General features: G+C 37.2%; 1 protein-coding gene across 3 annotated transcripts in view; it reads right to left on the reverse strand.

Annotated features, from left to right (window-relative positions):
* Window positions 1–9,053: 9,053 nt before the first annotated feature.
* BMP5 (bone morphogenetic protein 5) overlaps window positions 9,054–16,527 on the reverse strand; it is a 55,945-nt gene continuing 48,471 nt past the window's right edge. For 2 of the 3 annotated variants that reach the window (XM_057414079.1, XM_057414078.1), the window contains 3 exons: window positions 15,194–15,270; window positions 13,135–13,245; window positions 9,054–9,583 (listed from right to left, as the gene is read on the reverse strand). In XM_057414079.1, coding sequence (XP_057270062.1) covers window positions 9,434–9,583; window positions 13,135–13,245; window positions 15,194–15,270 — 338 coding nt within the window. In that variant the 3' untranslated portion in view covers window positions 9,054–9,433. The remainder of the gene's footprint in view (window positions 9,584–13,134; window positions 13,246–15,193; window positions 15,271–16,527) is intronic. The other variant, XM_057414080.1, reaches the window with a different exon arrangement.

Genomic DNA, 16,527 nt, shown 5'->3' on the forward strand with positions numbered 1-16,527 from the left:
ATATTAAGGTCATTGAGCACCAGCCCCCCTGCCATGGGCAGGGACATCTCGCACTAAACCATGTCACCCAAGACTCCAACAAACCTGGTCTTGAACACTGAATATCCACACTGTTGCGCGTAAAAAAAAAGTTAAGGTTAAAACTTTACTAGCTGGACTATATTTACACTGTGGTATACTCTTCAAAATATCTGGCGTACAATCTTGATCTTGGAAGTGGTTAAGAACATGACTGCTGTTAGTGTTTCCTACACAAAGCTGAGCCAGCACCAAAAATGTTAGCAGAACATTTTCTATTTTCATTTAATTCTCTCAGCTTTTTCATTGGAAATGTACCTATATTTCAATATCAGGCTGCCACAGTTAAGGAATTCTAAACTCTACATAGCTGATTGTACTGCTCAGTATCTGGTGTGGTTAACCACTTCACTGTGTCTTTGGAACACTGCATGAAGCAGGAGAACAGTCACATAGGAACCTCAGAGATGTAATGAACCAAAGATAAAGATACTCAGAAATACTCCTGACAGAACATTAGTCAGAAGATGGTGCTATTATAACGGAACTTCTAAAGCAGCTGTACAGGAAACCGAAGCATAGAAGTCAGGCTCAAGAGAAAGTAAACCCCAAGTGTAAATTGCAGGTTAATTTCAACACAAGTTGATGCTCAGCATTTCACTGAATACACCTTACAGAAATGTACTCACTGAAACACTGTTTGATTCTACAACTTGGCTTGCTCGCACTGTTCACATCAAAGAAGAAATGCAAAGAAAAGCATGCACTTTAAATTGCCATTCAGGAGGCATTGCAAAGTTGCTTGGATCTTTCCAGCTCACTGGTAAGACCCTTTAACGATCAGCGTCATTTTCACATATTTCTACACCATATAGTGTACTTCCATGTCAAGATACAGGTTCTGACTAATTGCCAATGCTATTGAAGATGACGTGGAAATACATGGTAATACAATTGCACTGCCTCTGGAGCACACTAGCTCAAATATCTACATAGAACTACTGTTCTGTGTCACATAGAAGGAGTCTTAGAAGCACTTCCATTTTTCTTTCCAAGGGAAAAAAGAAAAAAAAAGAGGTTGCCCACCTTTTCATAAACACAATACTCAATTTTCTGCAATGCAAAAACATTAAAGTATGACTGTGAAGGAGAAAAACCTGATCTTGAGCAAACAAGAATATAATTACCAGATTGGACAGGGCTTTGGGCAACCTCCTCTAGTGGCAGGTGCCCGTTCCCATGGCAGGGGGCTGGAACTAGATGGTCTTTAAGGTCCCTTCCATCCTAAAGCATTCTGTGATTCTATGATTCTACAAAAACATCTGGTTGCATGTAAATAATCATGGTAATTACCCACATAGCAAATGGGTGATTAGAGATGCATGACATTAGAGTAGTCCACAGGAAAGCTAATTGCAGTAATAGATATGATGAGTGAGATGGATTCTGCTGGCTTTGGGCAATAGCAGGAACTAGGTTATAGAGACAAAGGAGGAATCATTAAACAGAAAACACCACAGATGGGTTTTACTGTCTGACAGAGTTCTGTTCCTTGCTAGAAAAAACATAGTGTCATTTCTAATATTTAGAATTTAAAGAATTATGTCTACATCATGAAAATCCAACTGGGTAACAGTGTCCTTGTCATGAGCTGGGTATGTTAATGGAAGAGGTTGCCATTCCTGGCTACACTTCAGTAGCTTTCTGAAGGACATTACTGTATGGAGCAAACTTCTAGTGGAACAATCAGTCTGAAAAGTTGCAAAAATCATATTCTTGAGATGAAACAGCTTGATTAGCCTGAAATTGCTTAGATGCTCAAGCAGATAGCTCTCCTGGAAGTCTGATGGGTCATAGTGCTTGGAGTCAGGGCAGTGCCTTGTAACTAATGACTGTAAGGAGAGGGATATAGTAGCTGTATTACCTTGCTATCTAATTTAAAATAAAATGAAAATATATGCATGTCACCTCATTCCTGCCCTTAAAATTATTATTTGACACATTTCTTACAGCTTTTTCAACAGCAGAGGTCTTTTGAGAGGATAGATTCAGAGGAGTGAAAGGGAAATACTCGAAGCATTTTGCAATGCTGCTTAGTTATTCTAGAGGAAATCCAGAGGCATGCTACTGCTTCTACTGCAGTGTGTATTTACATCATGGGAAAAACTAAGAGAATGGTAAAAAACTTAGAGACAGTCAGTGGAAATGGGGTGTAACATGATTGAAGAGAGGGGTCAAATTCTTTCCTGCCAAAAATGAGCAAACCTCTGTGAAAATGTCAGTGAAGCTTCACTCAGAAATGTCAGGAGAAGTTTTAGCTAGTGTGGGAATTTCACAATGAATACTTTTCTGTTGTTGAAATGGGGCCACACCTTTAAGCTTTTTTCTGATTAAATGCAGGCATTATCAGTGCTCCCTACCATGCACCATTCCATGAGACACGTTTCCTTTCTCCTTGCCTTAGATACAAGGATGCAGAGATGCCAAAAAGCCCTCGTATCTGAACTGCATCAGAGAAGGGAACCCTGCAGCTTCAAGGCTCCTTGCCACAAACGTGGGAACTTGCAGTCCCCGGCGTGCTGGATCCTCAACAGGGTATGTCAGTGTCCTGTGGCCACAGCCCTGTAAGGCTGGCAGAGCTTCTGGGAGGAGTGGGCACAGCCTGGGCTCCCCTGCCCCCGTGTCCACTTCCACAGCCCTGGTGCAGGCTCTGCAGATCAGCGATGATCTTCTTAAAACATCTTAAAATCTGTTTGCATGGTATTTTTCAAACTTCTAATTGAAGTTTGGGGAATTCCACACTCAGTTCAATTCTAAAGCATGAAATTCTTTCCCCAGAATCTGAAGTCATGACCTTCAGCCATTTTTTTCTTTTTGTAGATGGGTGAGAGTAAAGAATAAAAGCAGTTAATTGTATCCTGGCATGAATAACATTCTCCTTACCTCACTGACCAATACAGATACACAGAAAGAATCGGAAACAATGTTTAAGAGTATTTCAATGGCACTGTTAATTCTGATAGATTTTATATTTGCACCAATGTATCAGGGGATAAAAATCTTGTCCTTGCATATATGTCCTGAGGTAGGCAATATAGGTCCTGCTAATCAGCAACCTTAATTTGGGCTAAATTAATAGATTAATAGACTGATACTTTCCACAGGAAGGTTTTGTGAAACCCTACCCACATATCTTTACCTACAAGAATTCATAGCAAGACAACAAAAAAATAAAAGCCCCAAATGCATGTGAAAAAGAAAGAAAAAGTGAGCAAAAACATTTCCCAGAGATTCACATCCCAATTAAACAAATAACTGACTTGGCAGGTCTTGTCTTTGTTCCATACCTGCGGCACAGTCTAGGAAACAGCATTCCCTGTGGGAGTTGTTGGTCTTGAATAATAAAACAGATAACATGCAGAGAAGGCTGAAAAGAGCAGTTGCAGAAGTTAAGGGAGAAACACTTATTTTGAAAAGGACTCCCAATGGTGGATATATAATTGGCCTGAAAAAAAGGGCATGCCCTTTCTTGTGGCAAGTTAATGCAGCAACAAAGAAGATAGTCAGGTACGAAAATCTTTGTTTTCCAATTAGATCAGTTTAAGGAGTTTGATATATGTGCCGTATTTCGTTTCTACCATGTCTTGTCCAGCTTCTGGTCTCTGTGCAGTTGGGTAGCTCTGGGTACAAGCCTGGATTTCTCCTTTGTGGGAAGACTTTTGAGGGGTAGATATATCAGAAAGAGCCCTTTCCAAATTTTCTCCTCACAATTTAATTAAAGAGCTTTCTCATTTTTACTGATGTTTCTGCCCACAAGTCAGTTGGAAACCTAGAGGAGACCAAGAGAATTTATACATAGAAGAGCCTGCTCCCATATCTCTGCTTCACTATTATTGTCTGAGAGAGCTGTTCCTTATCTCCAGCCAACATCTGCTTTGAGATCCCCTGCTACACAAAAATTAACACAGTCTCAGTCTTAATGCTTTGCTGAACTTCTCAGGGAGCTGGAGGAAAATGTAAGGAAGAAGAGAGCAGGATACAGATTTACAATGCTGTTGAAAAGGTGGTCAAAGATTTGCTTCAAGAAGATCTTGGCTGTTGCCCTAGAAGTAGCTTTAAAATATAACCTCCCCCACATAGGAAAGGTGCAGCCTGAACCGTGAACATGCCTCAGTTTTATCAGTCACTGCCCAGATTTCCACAAAAAAAATCATGAAACTAGAAAAGTACTTGATAAATCCAAACTATAGGTCCAGATAACCCCTGAGATTGCATATCATCCATTAAAGGTATGAGCTGCAGGGATAGGAGTATCAAGTGTTTGCATTGCACCACAGTGAGGAATAGGGATTAGAGTACTAGGACACTGGAGATTTATCCTACCTCTCACCTGCTCTTCTCTTAGTCAAGTCTCTCCACTTTTCTGCAAAATAGCAACATGAATAACACATTTTTTTTTAAAACATTAAAATGTTCCAAAGTAATGAAAATATCTGTAATAATAAAAGAACCTTAACAACACCAAGAACGGCAACAATTGCAACAATGACTGCAACAACAGCAAAAACAATAATGATAGTATTAGATTGCACCTATCAGAAAGCAAAATGTGCAGGAACAGAGCAAAAAGTATTTAGCTGGAAACATAGCAGGCAGGAGAAAAGTCTGTGTCATGTGCTGTAAATATGGAAAACAGAATACAAAAGGCCCATTTAATTCACAGGAGATTCCTGATCCCCCATGTTCCATCTTTGGTGTTGATTTATTTGAATTAAGACAGCAAGAAAACCTCCTCTCACTGCTTTTAGTTGGATTTTTAGTTTAGTTTTGTTTTTAATCAAGCTCTTGCTCAAGCCATGTGAGTAAGAACTCAGTAACACATTGTAAATCACAGTTAGCAAGTTCTGTGACTGCAGATGAGATAGTAAAAGATAATACTGTATAATGCACATGTGGCTGTTTTGTCATTCAGGCACCACATGTCAGATTCCCCTTCTGTGCAGCTGAATGTGTGAGAAAAAAAAGTGGTGGAGATTGTAAAGCATATAATTTTAAAATCCTGGTTATTAGAATCCTTTGGTTATTATTGGAGCAATCCAGAATCTCATGCCTAAACCATTGTTTTAAACATCTTAGAGCGAAGTCAATTTAACCATGAAACTGTTTCAGAAGTGTTCACAAAATATAAAAAAACAAATCAAAATATTAAAAAAAAGAAACCAGAAGAAATACACAGTCAGCAACCTGAGTGTCTGACATCCCATCATGATAACAAAAGATTTCTCAAAGCTTCACATCCCAATTAAACATCCCAGTAAAACGTTTTCAACAACGTAACATTTTAAAGGCGTCAGGGATTGTCGCTGACTACAGACCAGACAAGTGGACCAGACATCTATAGCGCATCCATTGTCCTAAATATACTTTGTAGCCTTTGGAGAGAAACAGATGAGTTTCAATTCAAAAGAGCAATTTCTGTGTTATTGCTAAAAAAATCTGTTTGGGAGACTACAGTATAGATGTAAGTCATAGCACTCATGTATATACCATTTATTAAAATGAGGGACTAAATTGTCTAACAATTGACTCATAATACAATGACTAAATGCTGTTCTATAGTCCTACAGGTGTCAGTATGCAAAACAAACATATTCTTTCTCCTGTGCAGCTATAAAGGACTGGTTTCTTCTGATTTCCTATTCTGAAAATACGTGAGCTTCTCATATGGCTCCATTTATATTACCTACCTATTCACTCAACACAAATGCACATTTGCTTAAAAGCCTAAACAGGTCACTGCAGAAGGAAAAGTCCTGGAGTTGTAAGGATATGTCAGTCAGGACAGCCCTTCAAGACAGATACACAGCCAGTCAAGGAATGATCATCCTTTTTTTGCTTGAAGACATCCACATCAATGTCTGCCAAGATATCTCTAGTTGAGTTTTGTCGTGATCACATGAATCACTATCTTGTCAGCTACCAGACAGCTTTATATGAATTCAATTTTTAGCTCAATCTTATATCAAAAAAAGGGCTAGTGCAATCCAAATAAGTATGGTTTTGACTATCAGCAAGCATCTCGCAACCCTGCTTCTTAATTAATTAATTTGATATCTTTGGCCAAAACTTGAAAAACTTGGCCCTATAAAAACTTTGTGGAAATGGGCATCCAGATAAAGGAGAGATGCCCATGAAGTGATCTAACTGAAGGAAGACTGTTATGTATGTCACAGCTTAGCACATCAGAGAACTTAATTTATAAATGCTTCACGCTTCAGTCAGTCAGAGCTCATCTTGTCTTGGACATCAAAATCACAATCAGAGAACAATGCACTTCTAAAGGGAAATGAAATCACTGCTGCTATACTATTAATCTCTCAGCTCTGACTTACACTGAGTGAATACTCCTAAGCCATAGAAGTGGCCACTAGGAAAATCCTGTAAACACGTGATTTTGGTCCCAGAAGGTGCAACAATGATGTTAAAGTTATGAATAAGTTAAAGCTTGAGAATCTCTGACACATAGAGTAACATTAATTCCTTATACAGCTGCTTCTATTTTTCTGGTTTTCAGCCCTTTAGACTCTTTCCAGTTGTTAAAGATGCAGAAAGCTTAAGCAACTTAAAAAAAATGAAAACTGTTGTGTCCTAAATGACAATGGAATGGTCTTCATATCTGTAATATATAGCTAAAGATACGGGTATATCTTTAATATAATTACATACACATTTTATTATGTATTTGTGTGTATATAGTATGCATAAATATGTATATAAAATAACAGGTATTCAATAAAAGCAAGTAAAAGAATAAGAAGTACTGTGTTAGGTACTACTAGAGAAGAGCTTACCTGAAAAAGTATATATGAAAACACATATATATACACTTACCCAGAGCATGCAGAAAGTGTGGTGCCACTATCCTTCCTTTCAAACAGAGAAATGACCAGTTAGGAATTTATGGAGACTTTTAAAAATTATTTCTTCTTTCTAGTGTATTTGGAGTAGAGTATTAACATTTGGAGGTATCATTTGAAGACAAGATTTTTATTAATAATGTAGATGATTCACCACCTGCAGTTTAAGAAGTAACAAAAGTTTGCAAAATTGCTGTACTAAAAAGTGAACTGTAACAAAATCCATCCACAGCTATTGGTCGTCTCTTTCTTCTACTTTTAAAAGAATGTATGATGTCAGTGTCATTTTGTTATGTTTCAGAGGCAAAATCACAGCAGAACAAAATAGTATTACAGGTTTATTAGGTCTCAAAATATAGAAATATATTCCAACAGCATATTTTAAAGAATAATAAAACAATAATCTTCCGTTTCTTATTCTCAAAATGGTACACCATTATTTAAAATATATATTACTTAATGTACCCAAAATGTAGTCTCCATCAAATTCCATCTAGAATAAATTGAGTTCAAAAAGCATATCCACCTACCCCATTTGTACAGAAACCAAGAAATTTTTTGAAGACAACCCAGTAATTTAATGGTTCCAAAATGGTAATTCAGCTGAAGACACTGTATTTTGTTATACACCCTTGTGCATTAACTGCAACTAAATGTAGATATCTAGGTAATGTCAGTATAAAATAGAAATGGAAGTGTAAAGTGAAACTGTTGTGTTGAGGGAGAAGAGTTCTGAAGACTTAAAATCACAACTGTTATTTTTTTCAAAACTGAGTGTATGCATAAAAGATATTCATGTATTACTTCAATAGCAAGATAAAATAAATTAGTTTCTGCAAATAAAGGCAGTTGCACATTTACATGCATACACACAGTCACACGCACATGCTGATATTATCAGTCTGTAATAATACGAGTTTTCTGAAATATGCTTTAAATAACCAGAGAAGTCAGAGTTTATATGAATAAACTGTCTAAGAATAAATTTATATGTCCTATTAATTTTTAACCACTCTCTGGGAACTCTTTAAATGCAGCATTTTTAATCAAGGAAATGTATAACAAAAACATAATTAGTCATGTAATAAGAGAAAGCAGAGTTTCTGTTTTCTCATTTTCATAACACTAAAACAAAGCTGTGTCCAAAGATATTAAATGTGGTTAATTAAAAATAAGCATATGGGTACTGGTGATGGAAATGATAATTTTTAATTAGTTGTGCAATTCACAACCACAGGATTTCATATGGAGCCAAAAATTTAGGGAGTTTAAAAATTATTTATATGGATTTAAGAATTATCAAAATTATAATAGTTAATGATAAAAAAAAAAACCAAGATATCATGATTTAAGCCAATCTCTACCTGAAAGAAAAGCAGATGAGTCAGAAAGAAGGCTGCAAATTACCCAGTAGCTCATTTTGAACAGTTTTTCATCTTTGCCTGAAAATGGCCACCATCAGGGACAAGATTTTTTATTAAAGAGGTGACAACTGCTGAATCCCCTGTACCTTCTCTTGCATACTCAGAAAACACGTCCAAAAGTGGATTGAAATGAAGTAAAGCCCTTCCATGCCTTGTCTTCTGTATATTTTGTATATATAGTAACTTGTGTATATAATGGGAAGGCTTATGTGGTTTTTTTTGTTTGTTTTTACCTTGTGCTGTTATTATAAATGTATTTGCCAGAACAGTGTAGTATATAATAGACTGATATGATTTGAGGTAAAAATGTTGTAGTTCAATTTTTAGTGTTAACTTGGAAAGTCATAGATGGAGTTGAGACTCTGTCTCCACAGAATTCCTGAAGCTTTGAGCAGTTTGCAAACTCTGCAGTTCACAAGCCAAGAAGTAACATACTCCTCCAGTTACAGTCATCTTGTTAAAGAAAACAGTTATAACAATTATGTGTAATCTTTTCACTTCTATTTTCTATCTATTTAATTACTTAAGCACTGTTCAATATTTTACTTTTTCTAATGGAGCGGAACTCCTAAAAGAAAAAAATATGTTTAGCCAAGCAGTTTTGTTTAGTTTGGGGTTTCTTCATGTGCCTTTTTCCTAATAAATACCCCACCACAGTTTTCACTGGCAAAATACGACCAAATATATCTTAGTTCCTTTAACACTATGAAGCAGTTACAGAAGTTTGGAGTTTCTAGCTTTAAAAAAAAAAAAAAAGTCTATACAAGGTTTTTACTTTAAAATACTGAAACGGAATGCAACAGATTCCAGTATGGTCAACTGAAAAATTAGTTTGTGAAGTTCTAATGCATAGTGAGGTGACCCATAAAATAAATGGTTCAGAAATTTTGCTCATACAAAAGAAACTATATACTTTTAAATAAATAAAAGCTACTATATACATTATACTGTACATTTAAATGAGAGATGACATGAAATGGAATAAATTTAGGGCTGCCTTTTCATCCACAAGACTCATATCTTGACTTTATTACAATTCTGAATAAAACCCTCTGCTTTAGATTATTTCTTATTCTAGTGGCAGCCGCATGAACGCACCACCATATTCCTGTATTTTTTTAAAATAACGTTGGAACTGTCATCAAAGTAGAGCACGGAGATTGCATTCAGTTTTGTTGGTGCACAGCATGGCTTTGGTACATGATCAGGGAACATCAAGTGAACCTGAAAGACAGATAAACACATAGTTCATATATCAAACAGAGAGGTACAAGGACAACATCAGTGCAAAACATGTCTGCATTTCAGAGTGTGTTGTGGTCACAGATTTTCCTTCGTTAGCAACTTTAAGGCAGCTTACCTCCAGAACATTGCTGATTTCAATTGCATGGGCAAAGTTATACAATAATAGCAGATGGAAAGATAAATGTGGAAGAGTGGCCAAGACAGAAAGCTGGTTTTCAGATGAAATTTAGGAAAGAGTTGGAGTTAGACGGCTGCTCAGGAAAACATTTAAACATACCGTCAGTACCATCTCTGCTGAGGACAGTGCCTAACATGAAGCACAGGCTCAAGTCCCAGGTCTCACCAGGACCCCAGCACATGCTAAAATGCTTTCCTGTGTGAGGGTCTCAGCCTGGAGGAAAGTCTGTTGCAGACAGCAAAGACTCTGCAGGCAAGGGCTCATAATTAAACTGTTTTCAGCCTATGAAATGGTAAAATGTGGCTTTTCAGGGAGTATGAGTGCATTTTAAGGTCTTATCTAGATATTGGTAGATCCAATTCTACTTCAACTGAAGTCAGTTTCAATCCTTAAAGTGGATGCCACCTGGACAGAAGGTTTAAGGAAAGGGCTGAAGCAGAGAAGCTTATGTTCACTAGGCTAAAATATATCAATGAAAGGTTAAAGAGAAGCAAAACAATTTTGAAAAGCATCCCAGAACAAACGAGATCTAGTGGAAATATCTGAAAAAGGGGGAAATACAAGCTCTTCGTACTTGAAAGAAAGTAGTATGTAATATTCTACATATGCTGAAGACTTGGAAACTGGGGAGGCCAGAAAAAAGGGGGTTGTAATAGAGAGAGCAAGAGATTATTAAGGCCTGGATGAAGACTTCAGCAGTAATAGGTTTCATTTGTATGTTAAGTCTCTGTAAGTCTGTTAGAGCCATCTGTCTTGCAGTGATATAAGCCCGGAGCCCTTGCCAGACAACAGAGAATAGTCTATCAGGAAACAATTTTTACATAACTGTTACCATGAGAAGGTCTTTTGAAATGAGCAATAATAAATCCTGAAGTAGCAGTTCAGTAACGGTTTAGACATACATTTAAAAACAGTTTACTAAATGAATAGCAAAGCACTAGAGAAGAGAATGATTATGCCTTGCCTAGGCAGATGCTTGCCCTGCCATGACCCACCAGCCACTGCCTCCCCAGCTGGAAGCCCCGTGGCTCTGCTAGCCCCACATAACAGCAGTGATCACAGCCTTTTCAAGAGTGAGCCTGGAAGTCAGTGCAAGTCAACCTGCTGATCCACTGGCTCACATGACTAGGAGGTCAACACTAATGCAATTAAATTCAGTCTCCCTTGTATTTATATGTATCTGTATAGTCTCTCTGCTTAAATTCAGTCTCAGAAAAAGGAGAGAGAGAGAGAGAGGTACTGGCCCAACATTTGTCTTATACTTTTTATAAAAGAAAAAATATAGTAAAGTTTGGAAAGGTACCAAGGAACAATCACTTCCCAAACCAAAGAGTGGGCTTTTTTAGAATGGTGTAATCAGTATGGCTGGGAGATGATTACATTTGGATTAGGGTGGGGTGTGTGAATAATTGTTTCCCAAGCCATCCCCATGTGCACACCTTGTGTAAATCTGAATTTTGTATAATTTAAACCAGAAAGCATTCAACTACTGTTATCTCATCTAATTTATGTGCAGCTAAAATTTAATTAGCCTCATGATTTTTTTGGCTGCAAAGCTGAATGCATGTACAGTACATGCAGAGGGAGACACAATTCCAAAAAGCCATAAAAAGGGGGAAAATTTAAGTATCCAATTTAAAAAATAGGACAAACTGCACAAATTTCTTAAAAATTGGAAATTACCCATTTTTGGAAAGCATAGACACAAGAAAAAGTAGCACTGGGCCACTTCTTACTCAACAGCCCATAACTGCAGGAGAGAACTCTAACGTGGGGATCTCACTAATATTGGCAACTTTTCTGGACAATTTTTTGCATTATTCTAAACTATTGCTTTACTGCCTTATTTCATTTCAGTTCAGAACTGTATATATGCTGTTCTTGTCTCCTAGGCTCATTGTTATATGCCTTGCCAACTGGAATTTACTGTTCCCTTTCACCTGAACCCCTTTCCACACTTCTATTTATTTCCAGCCCCTGACATTTTCCCTTCTTTTTGTAAATCTTGCTGACTCAAATTCTGTTATACAGGAATAATGTTGCATTGGTGGCTGGACTTGGAGAAGGTGCATAAATGAAAAGGTGAATGGAAAGGAAAAAGGTCTCAGCTTAAATTTTAAAAATGTCCCTCTCATGAAGACACAACTGGCAATTTTCACAAGCAGATAATTTTTCTTTTTTCTATCAGAAAGAGATTGAACTTTGTTTCTGGGTTGGTTTGTTGTTTTTTTTTGGTGTGGAGTTCTTTTTAGGGGGTGGAGGGTAGTAGCTGCACCCATTTCTGAAGGAGGAGAGGTTTTTCAGACCACATTTTTTATGTCAAAATCAAAAGAAAAAGATCAACATCCAGGGACAGAATCACCAGCACAGTCTGATGGTCAAAATAATTTCCTATCATCATTTTAAAACAGAGGGAGCCTTAAACCCATGTTTCTCTAATTACAGTCGAGTGTCTTGACCTTTCCAAAAACTAATTAAGGATGGCAACCCTTTCCTGTTCTGATTTTGTACTCCCACTCCCTCTTTGTGTAGTATCTCTCATTCCTCTGCTTCTTAATCATTCTGCTAATACTGATGCTGTTCAGGGTCAGTTCTTCAGCTGGCACAGCTGAAAAATCATGACCAGACATCAGACTCACAAAATTACATTCAGCCATAGCCTAAAGGTCTTGGTTTCTGTACCTGAATGCTGCTGAGGTAGAGGAGGCCTAAAGGGCTGCTTCAACTAAGATCATATTTTTGGCTGTTCCAGTTGATGCACAGGACTAACCTAAGAACCAGCAGAAAGCTGGCTCCAAATCCCCTTTTACATGTACCAGGCAGAGCAACAGATCCAGACACACTTATTTATAAACTGCATTTGTTATCCAGGCATGGCTGAACACAATTTTTTACATGAAAATGCATCTGCTTACAAAGCTTCACATTAAGTTACAGTATGAGTATCTCTGCCAACAGCTGACAACAGAGGTCCACATAGTGGCCAAGTGTCAACATTTCTGGAAGGTATAACATGTAGATGTTAATATGGAGCTTCAATAAACTACAATAAACTCTTGGAAGTTGGACTAGGGGCCTCTTTGATTCATGTCTACACAATTCTCCAGTAATATGACACATTCTTCTCATGCGTTATTACATTTGAAATGAAAGGGAAACCTACCACACAGGCCACTCTCACAGCGTTTGTCTTCTCTCCAGCATAATCATCATAGCACATCTCTGAAATGGGTTAGCATTTACCGAGAAATAATCAAAATCCAATAGTGGTAAAGAGAAAGCAAGTGACAGTCCCTGTGCCAAGACACTTAAAACTGCAAAACAGGCAACTAAAACATAGACAGAGGCATACCAGAGTCTGAACAATGGCGTGGTTTGTTGCATTCATGTGAGCATTGAGGGGGAAGGAGCACTCTCCATCACAGTAAAATGCAGCATAACCCTCTGGTGCAATAATCCAATCCTAAAATAAAAACAAATAAACACACTCTTTTTTTTCTCTCACTCGGAGATTTAAAACTATATAGAATAATAGAATCATAGAATAGTTAGGGTTGGAAAGGATCTGAAGATCATCAAGTTCCAACCCCCCTGCCATGGTCAGGGGCACCGCACACTAAACCATATCACCCAAGACTCCATATCAAACTAGCTAAGACTTACCCAAGGATAAAATGAACTTCAGACTGTGGCATGTGAACTTAGATTTTTAAAAAAGGGGAAAGAAGTATTTGCTTTGTTCATGCAAAAATCAGATGAAAGTTAAATTGAAGTTAGAAACCTGTATTGAGTACCTGTAATGAGGCTACAAGGGAAATTAAAGGTCCAAATATGTTTGTTAGAATATTTTTCTTCCCAGACTAAAAATCCTAAGCACTTCTCGATGCAACAAAAGTAATTACAATGCATCTTTTTTCTTCAGCATACTCAATGCCATTAACTATTCTATTGCATGAGACTGAGGGTTGTTAGAGATTATTTATTGGAATGTCACTAAATCATGCATTTTGAGTATCTCTAGCAACACAGCATGGGAAAATATTTTAAAATGTTGATGAAAGCTATGTGTTCAGTTTGGTGAATTCCTCCTTTACTAGGAAAAGGTAACATAGGTGCTGTGGGAAGGACAGAGAGGATCAAGTACCTACTTCATGGGTTTTGTTTCTTTTAATTTTTATCTCATTTCACCCTGAGTTTCACTGATCAACTATTGTACAGTGTAGCTTTGACTTACCAAAAACTTTGAAAACTACCAGAAACTTTGAAATCTTCAAGTTGTCTTTTTTCTTTTGGGGTAGGGGCAAGTTTTTCTTTTTCTATGGCCACCTTGAATGACTGATCTGAGAGCTTTGCATATCTTGGGGCATATCAAAATTTACTGTTTCAGAAAATTAACAAACATGATACCTGGAAAAATCTGTGATCTACAGAGGGAGAATGCCTCACTTGTTCAGTAGCCCAAGTTCAAGTCAATAGCACAAGCCTGCTCTGTGGGTGTGAACAGGGTGATTATGCTCTGCAGTCTTGGGAAAACAGTCTCTGCCTACTTCTTCAGGCTGCTGTGAGGGTAAATATACTGCAAAATATCAGGAAAAGTAACAAGACCATATGAGAATCTGAGCTGGATATGGAAAAGATGAGCTGTCACTAAGGAGACAGTGCACTTGTTCTGTTCATGGAGAATTGTTTTAAAGTATTCAGAGAAATATGAAATGCACAGACAGCCATCTCTGAGTTCTTACCTGCATATGCAATATGTCTAGGTTATAAGTTGCTGATGGCCTTCCTGTTCTTTCTTTATAGAGATATCCTTGCTTTCTGGAAAAAAACCCTAGATTGATCTCTATTTTCTTTTCTCATAATGCCCTGCCTCCGTCTTTAGGACCTTTTACTACAGCTACCTTTTTTTTTTTTTTTTGTTACTGTATGGCAGAATGAGTTTTTCCCAGAAATTATTTAAACTTCCCTATGGTGTTATAAAGACCACTGAACAGTAATCAATTTCTAGTTCCCTACAGACTCTAGCCCACTGAAATTTCTCTAACCTGCAGTAGACAGAACTGAACCAAGGAAAATTCAAGTGCAAATTTCAAAAGTTCCATTGTTCAGTGTACGGATTTTGCTTTTATTTACTGCAGATCTATTAATATCTTAAGTAATAGTTCAGAGTATCTTTATGTGAATGAATCCAGATCATAAAGCCATTAATGTATGCAAAATCTTTGAAAGAAGAGCAGCTAAAAAGGGCAAAGAGATAGTGATAGGAATTCACTGCAAAATGCATTTAAAGAATTTGTCTTTCATCACAGAAATCCCAGTTATCGTAAAAGACCCCAGACTGTAAATAGCAGGGGACTGTAAAATAGATTGTCCCAATTTGAATTAATAGGAAACAATATTTATAAGCATACCTGCCATCCTAAGTCTCGGAAACTCACGTAAAGTTCATGTTTCTTACATGCCTGCTTTTGCTCACTCGTGTTATAATCTACAGCAAGAAAATAATAATAAGTTGTTTAGAAGCATTGCTAGAATCAACAAGGTTTAGCTATTTTTGAGCTCCTGACCAAACTGTATGAAGGAAAAGAACAAACATATTGTCATTTACATTCCTAGGGTTGGTCAGAAAGGGAGTGCATACTTGGAAATGCAGAATCAGCAGTATCATCCTGAGACAATTCGCATACACAGACAAAATGGTGCATATAACATTAGGGGAAAGAGATTTATGTCTTTTCGCTGTTTAGCTAGGTAATAACCCTGATAACATGCACATAGACAATCAAAAGAGAACAAACAAGTTCCCAATCCAACATTTGGGAAAGTCATCTATATACTGGCACGGGTTTAATAGCCAGATAAAGTAAGTAGCCCAATTCAAAAGATAAATTAATGATTAAAAATGTCCTGAAACAATAGAATTTCCAAAAGTCTTTTATTTAAACATTAGCACATTTTGTACTATTTTTTTTGGCCATATTTTCTATAAATATTCACCACTTGAATATTTCTAGAATGGAATCTCTTTAGTTGGTAATATTAAAGTAAACAAATAGACTAACAAATGCTGTTTGAAGGCCTGAATGTTTCTGCATTGTCAGAGACATGTCAGGATAAGAGGAAAGAGACAACCTTCCACACATACTTCTCCAGGACAATGTGGAGAATATTGAGTTCTGAAGAATATCTAGTTCTCTTTCCTTACTGCCCCTGAGTAACAGGAAAGGAAGGGAATAGGGTCATGCCCTCACCACACTAGCACCCCAGAGCTGGTTTATAGTGCTATTCAAGTGATGCCATCAATGAGGCACTCAATGGAGCAGGGAGGACACGCTGTCTCCCCTAGTTTCAATTCAAGAATGCTTAAAGCGGCTTTTTAGGATCAAAATAACAAAACAAAACAAAAAAGCAAACAAACAAACACAACAACAACAAAAAAAAAACCTACAACCAACCAACCAACAAGCAAACAAAAAATAAAAAAAACAACCCACAGAAGAGACTGAAAAATAAACAAAACCTCCATTTTCAGGAACAGATCTCTTTTTTTTAGTAACAGTCTTTTAACATTAAAAGACAAAGAATTGAGGCTGGCATGGGAGGGTCTCTCTTGAAAAATTCCTGCAAAATTAAGAGAGGTCTTTTTCGCATAAAATGAATGGAAAGGAGATCTACATTCTACAGAGTTCTACAGTCTGTGATATAATCCATCGTGTTGCTTCACTGTTCTTGCAGGAAACTCTTC

The sequence above is a fragment of the Pezoporus wallicus genome, unplaced genomic scaffold (assembly GCF_028554395.1).
Source record: "Pezoporus wallicus isolate ANWC-B61680 ecotype Strahan unplaced genomic scaffold, APGP_CSIRO_Pwel_v1 contig_6428, whole genome shotgun sequence".
Classification (NCBI taxonomy): Eukaryota; Metazoa; Chordata; class Aves; order Psittaciformes; family Psittacidae; genus Pezoporus; species Pezoporus wallicus.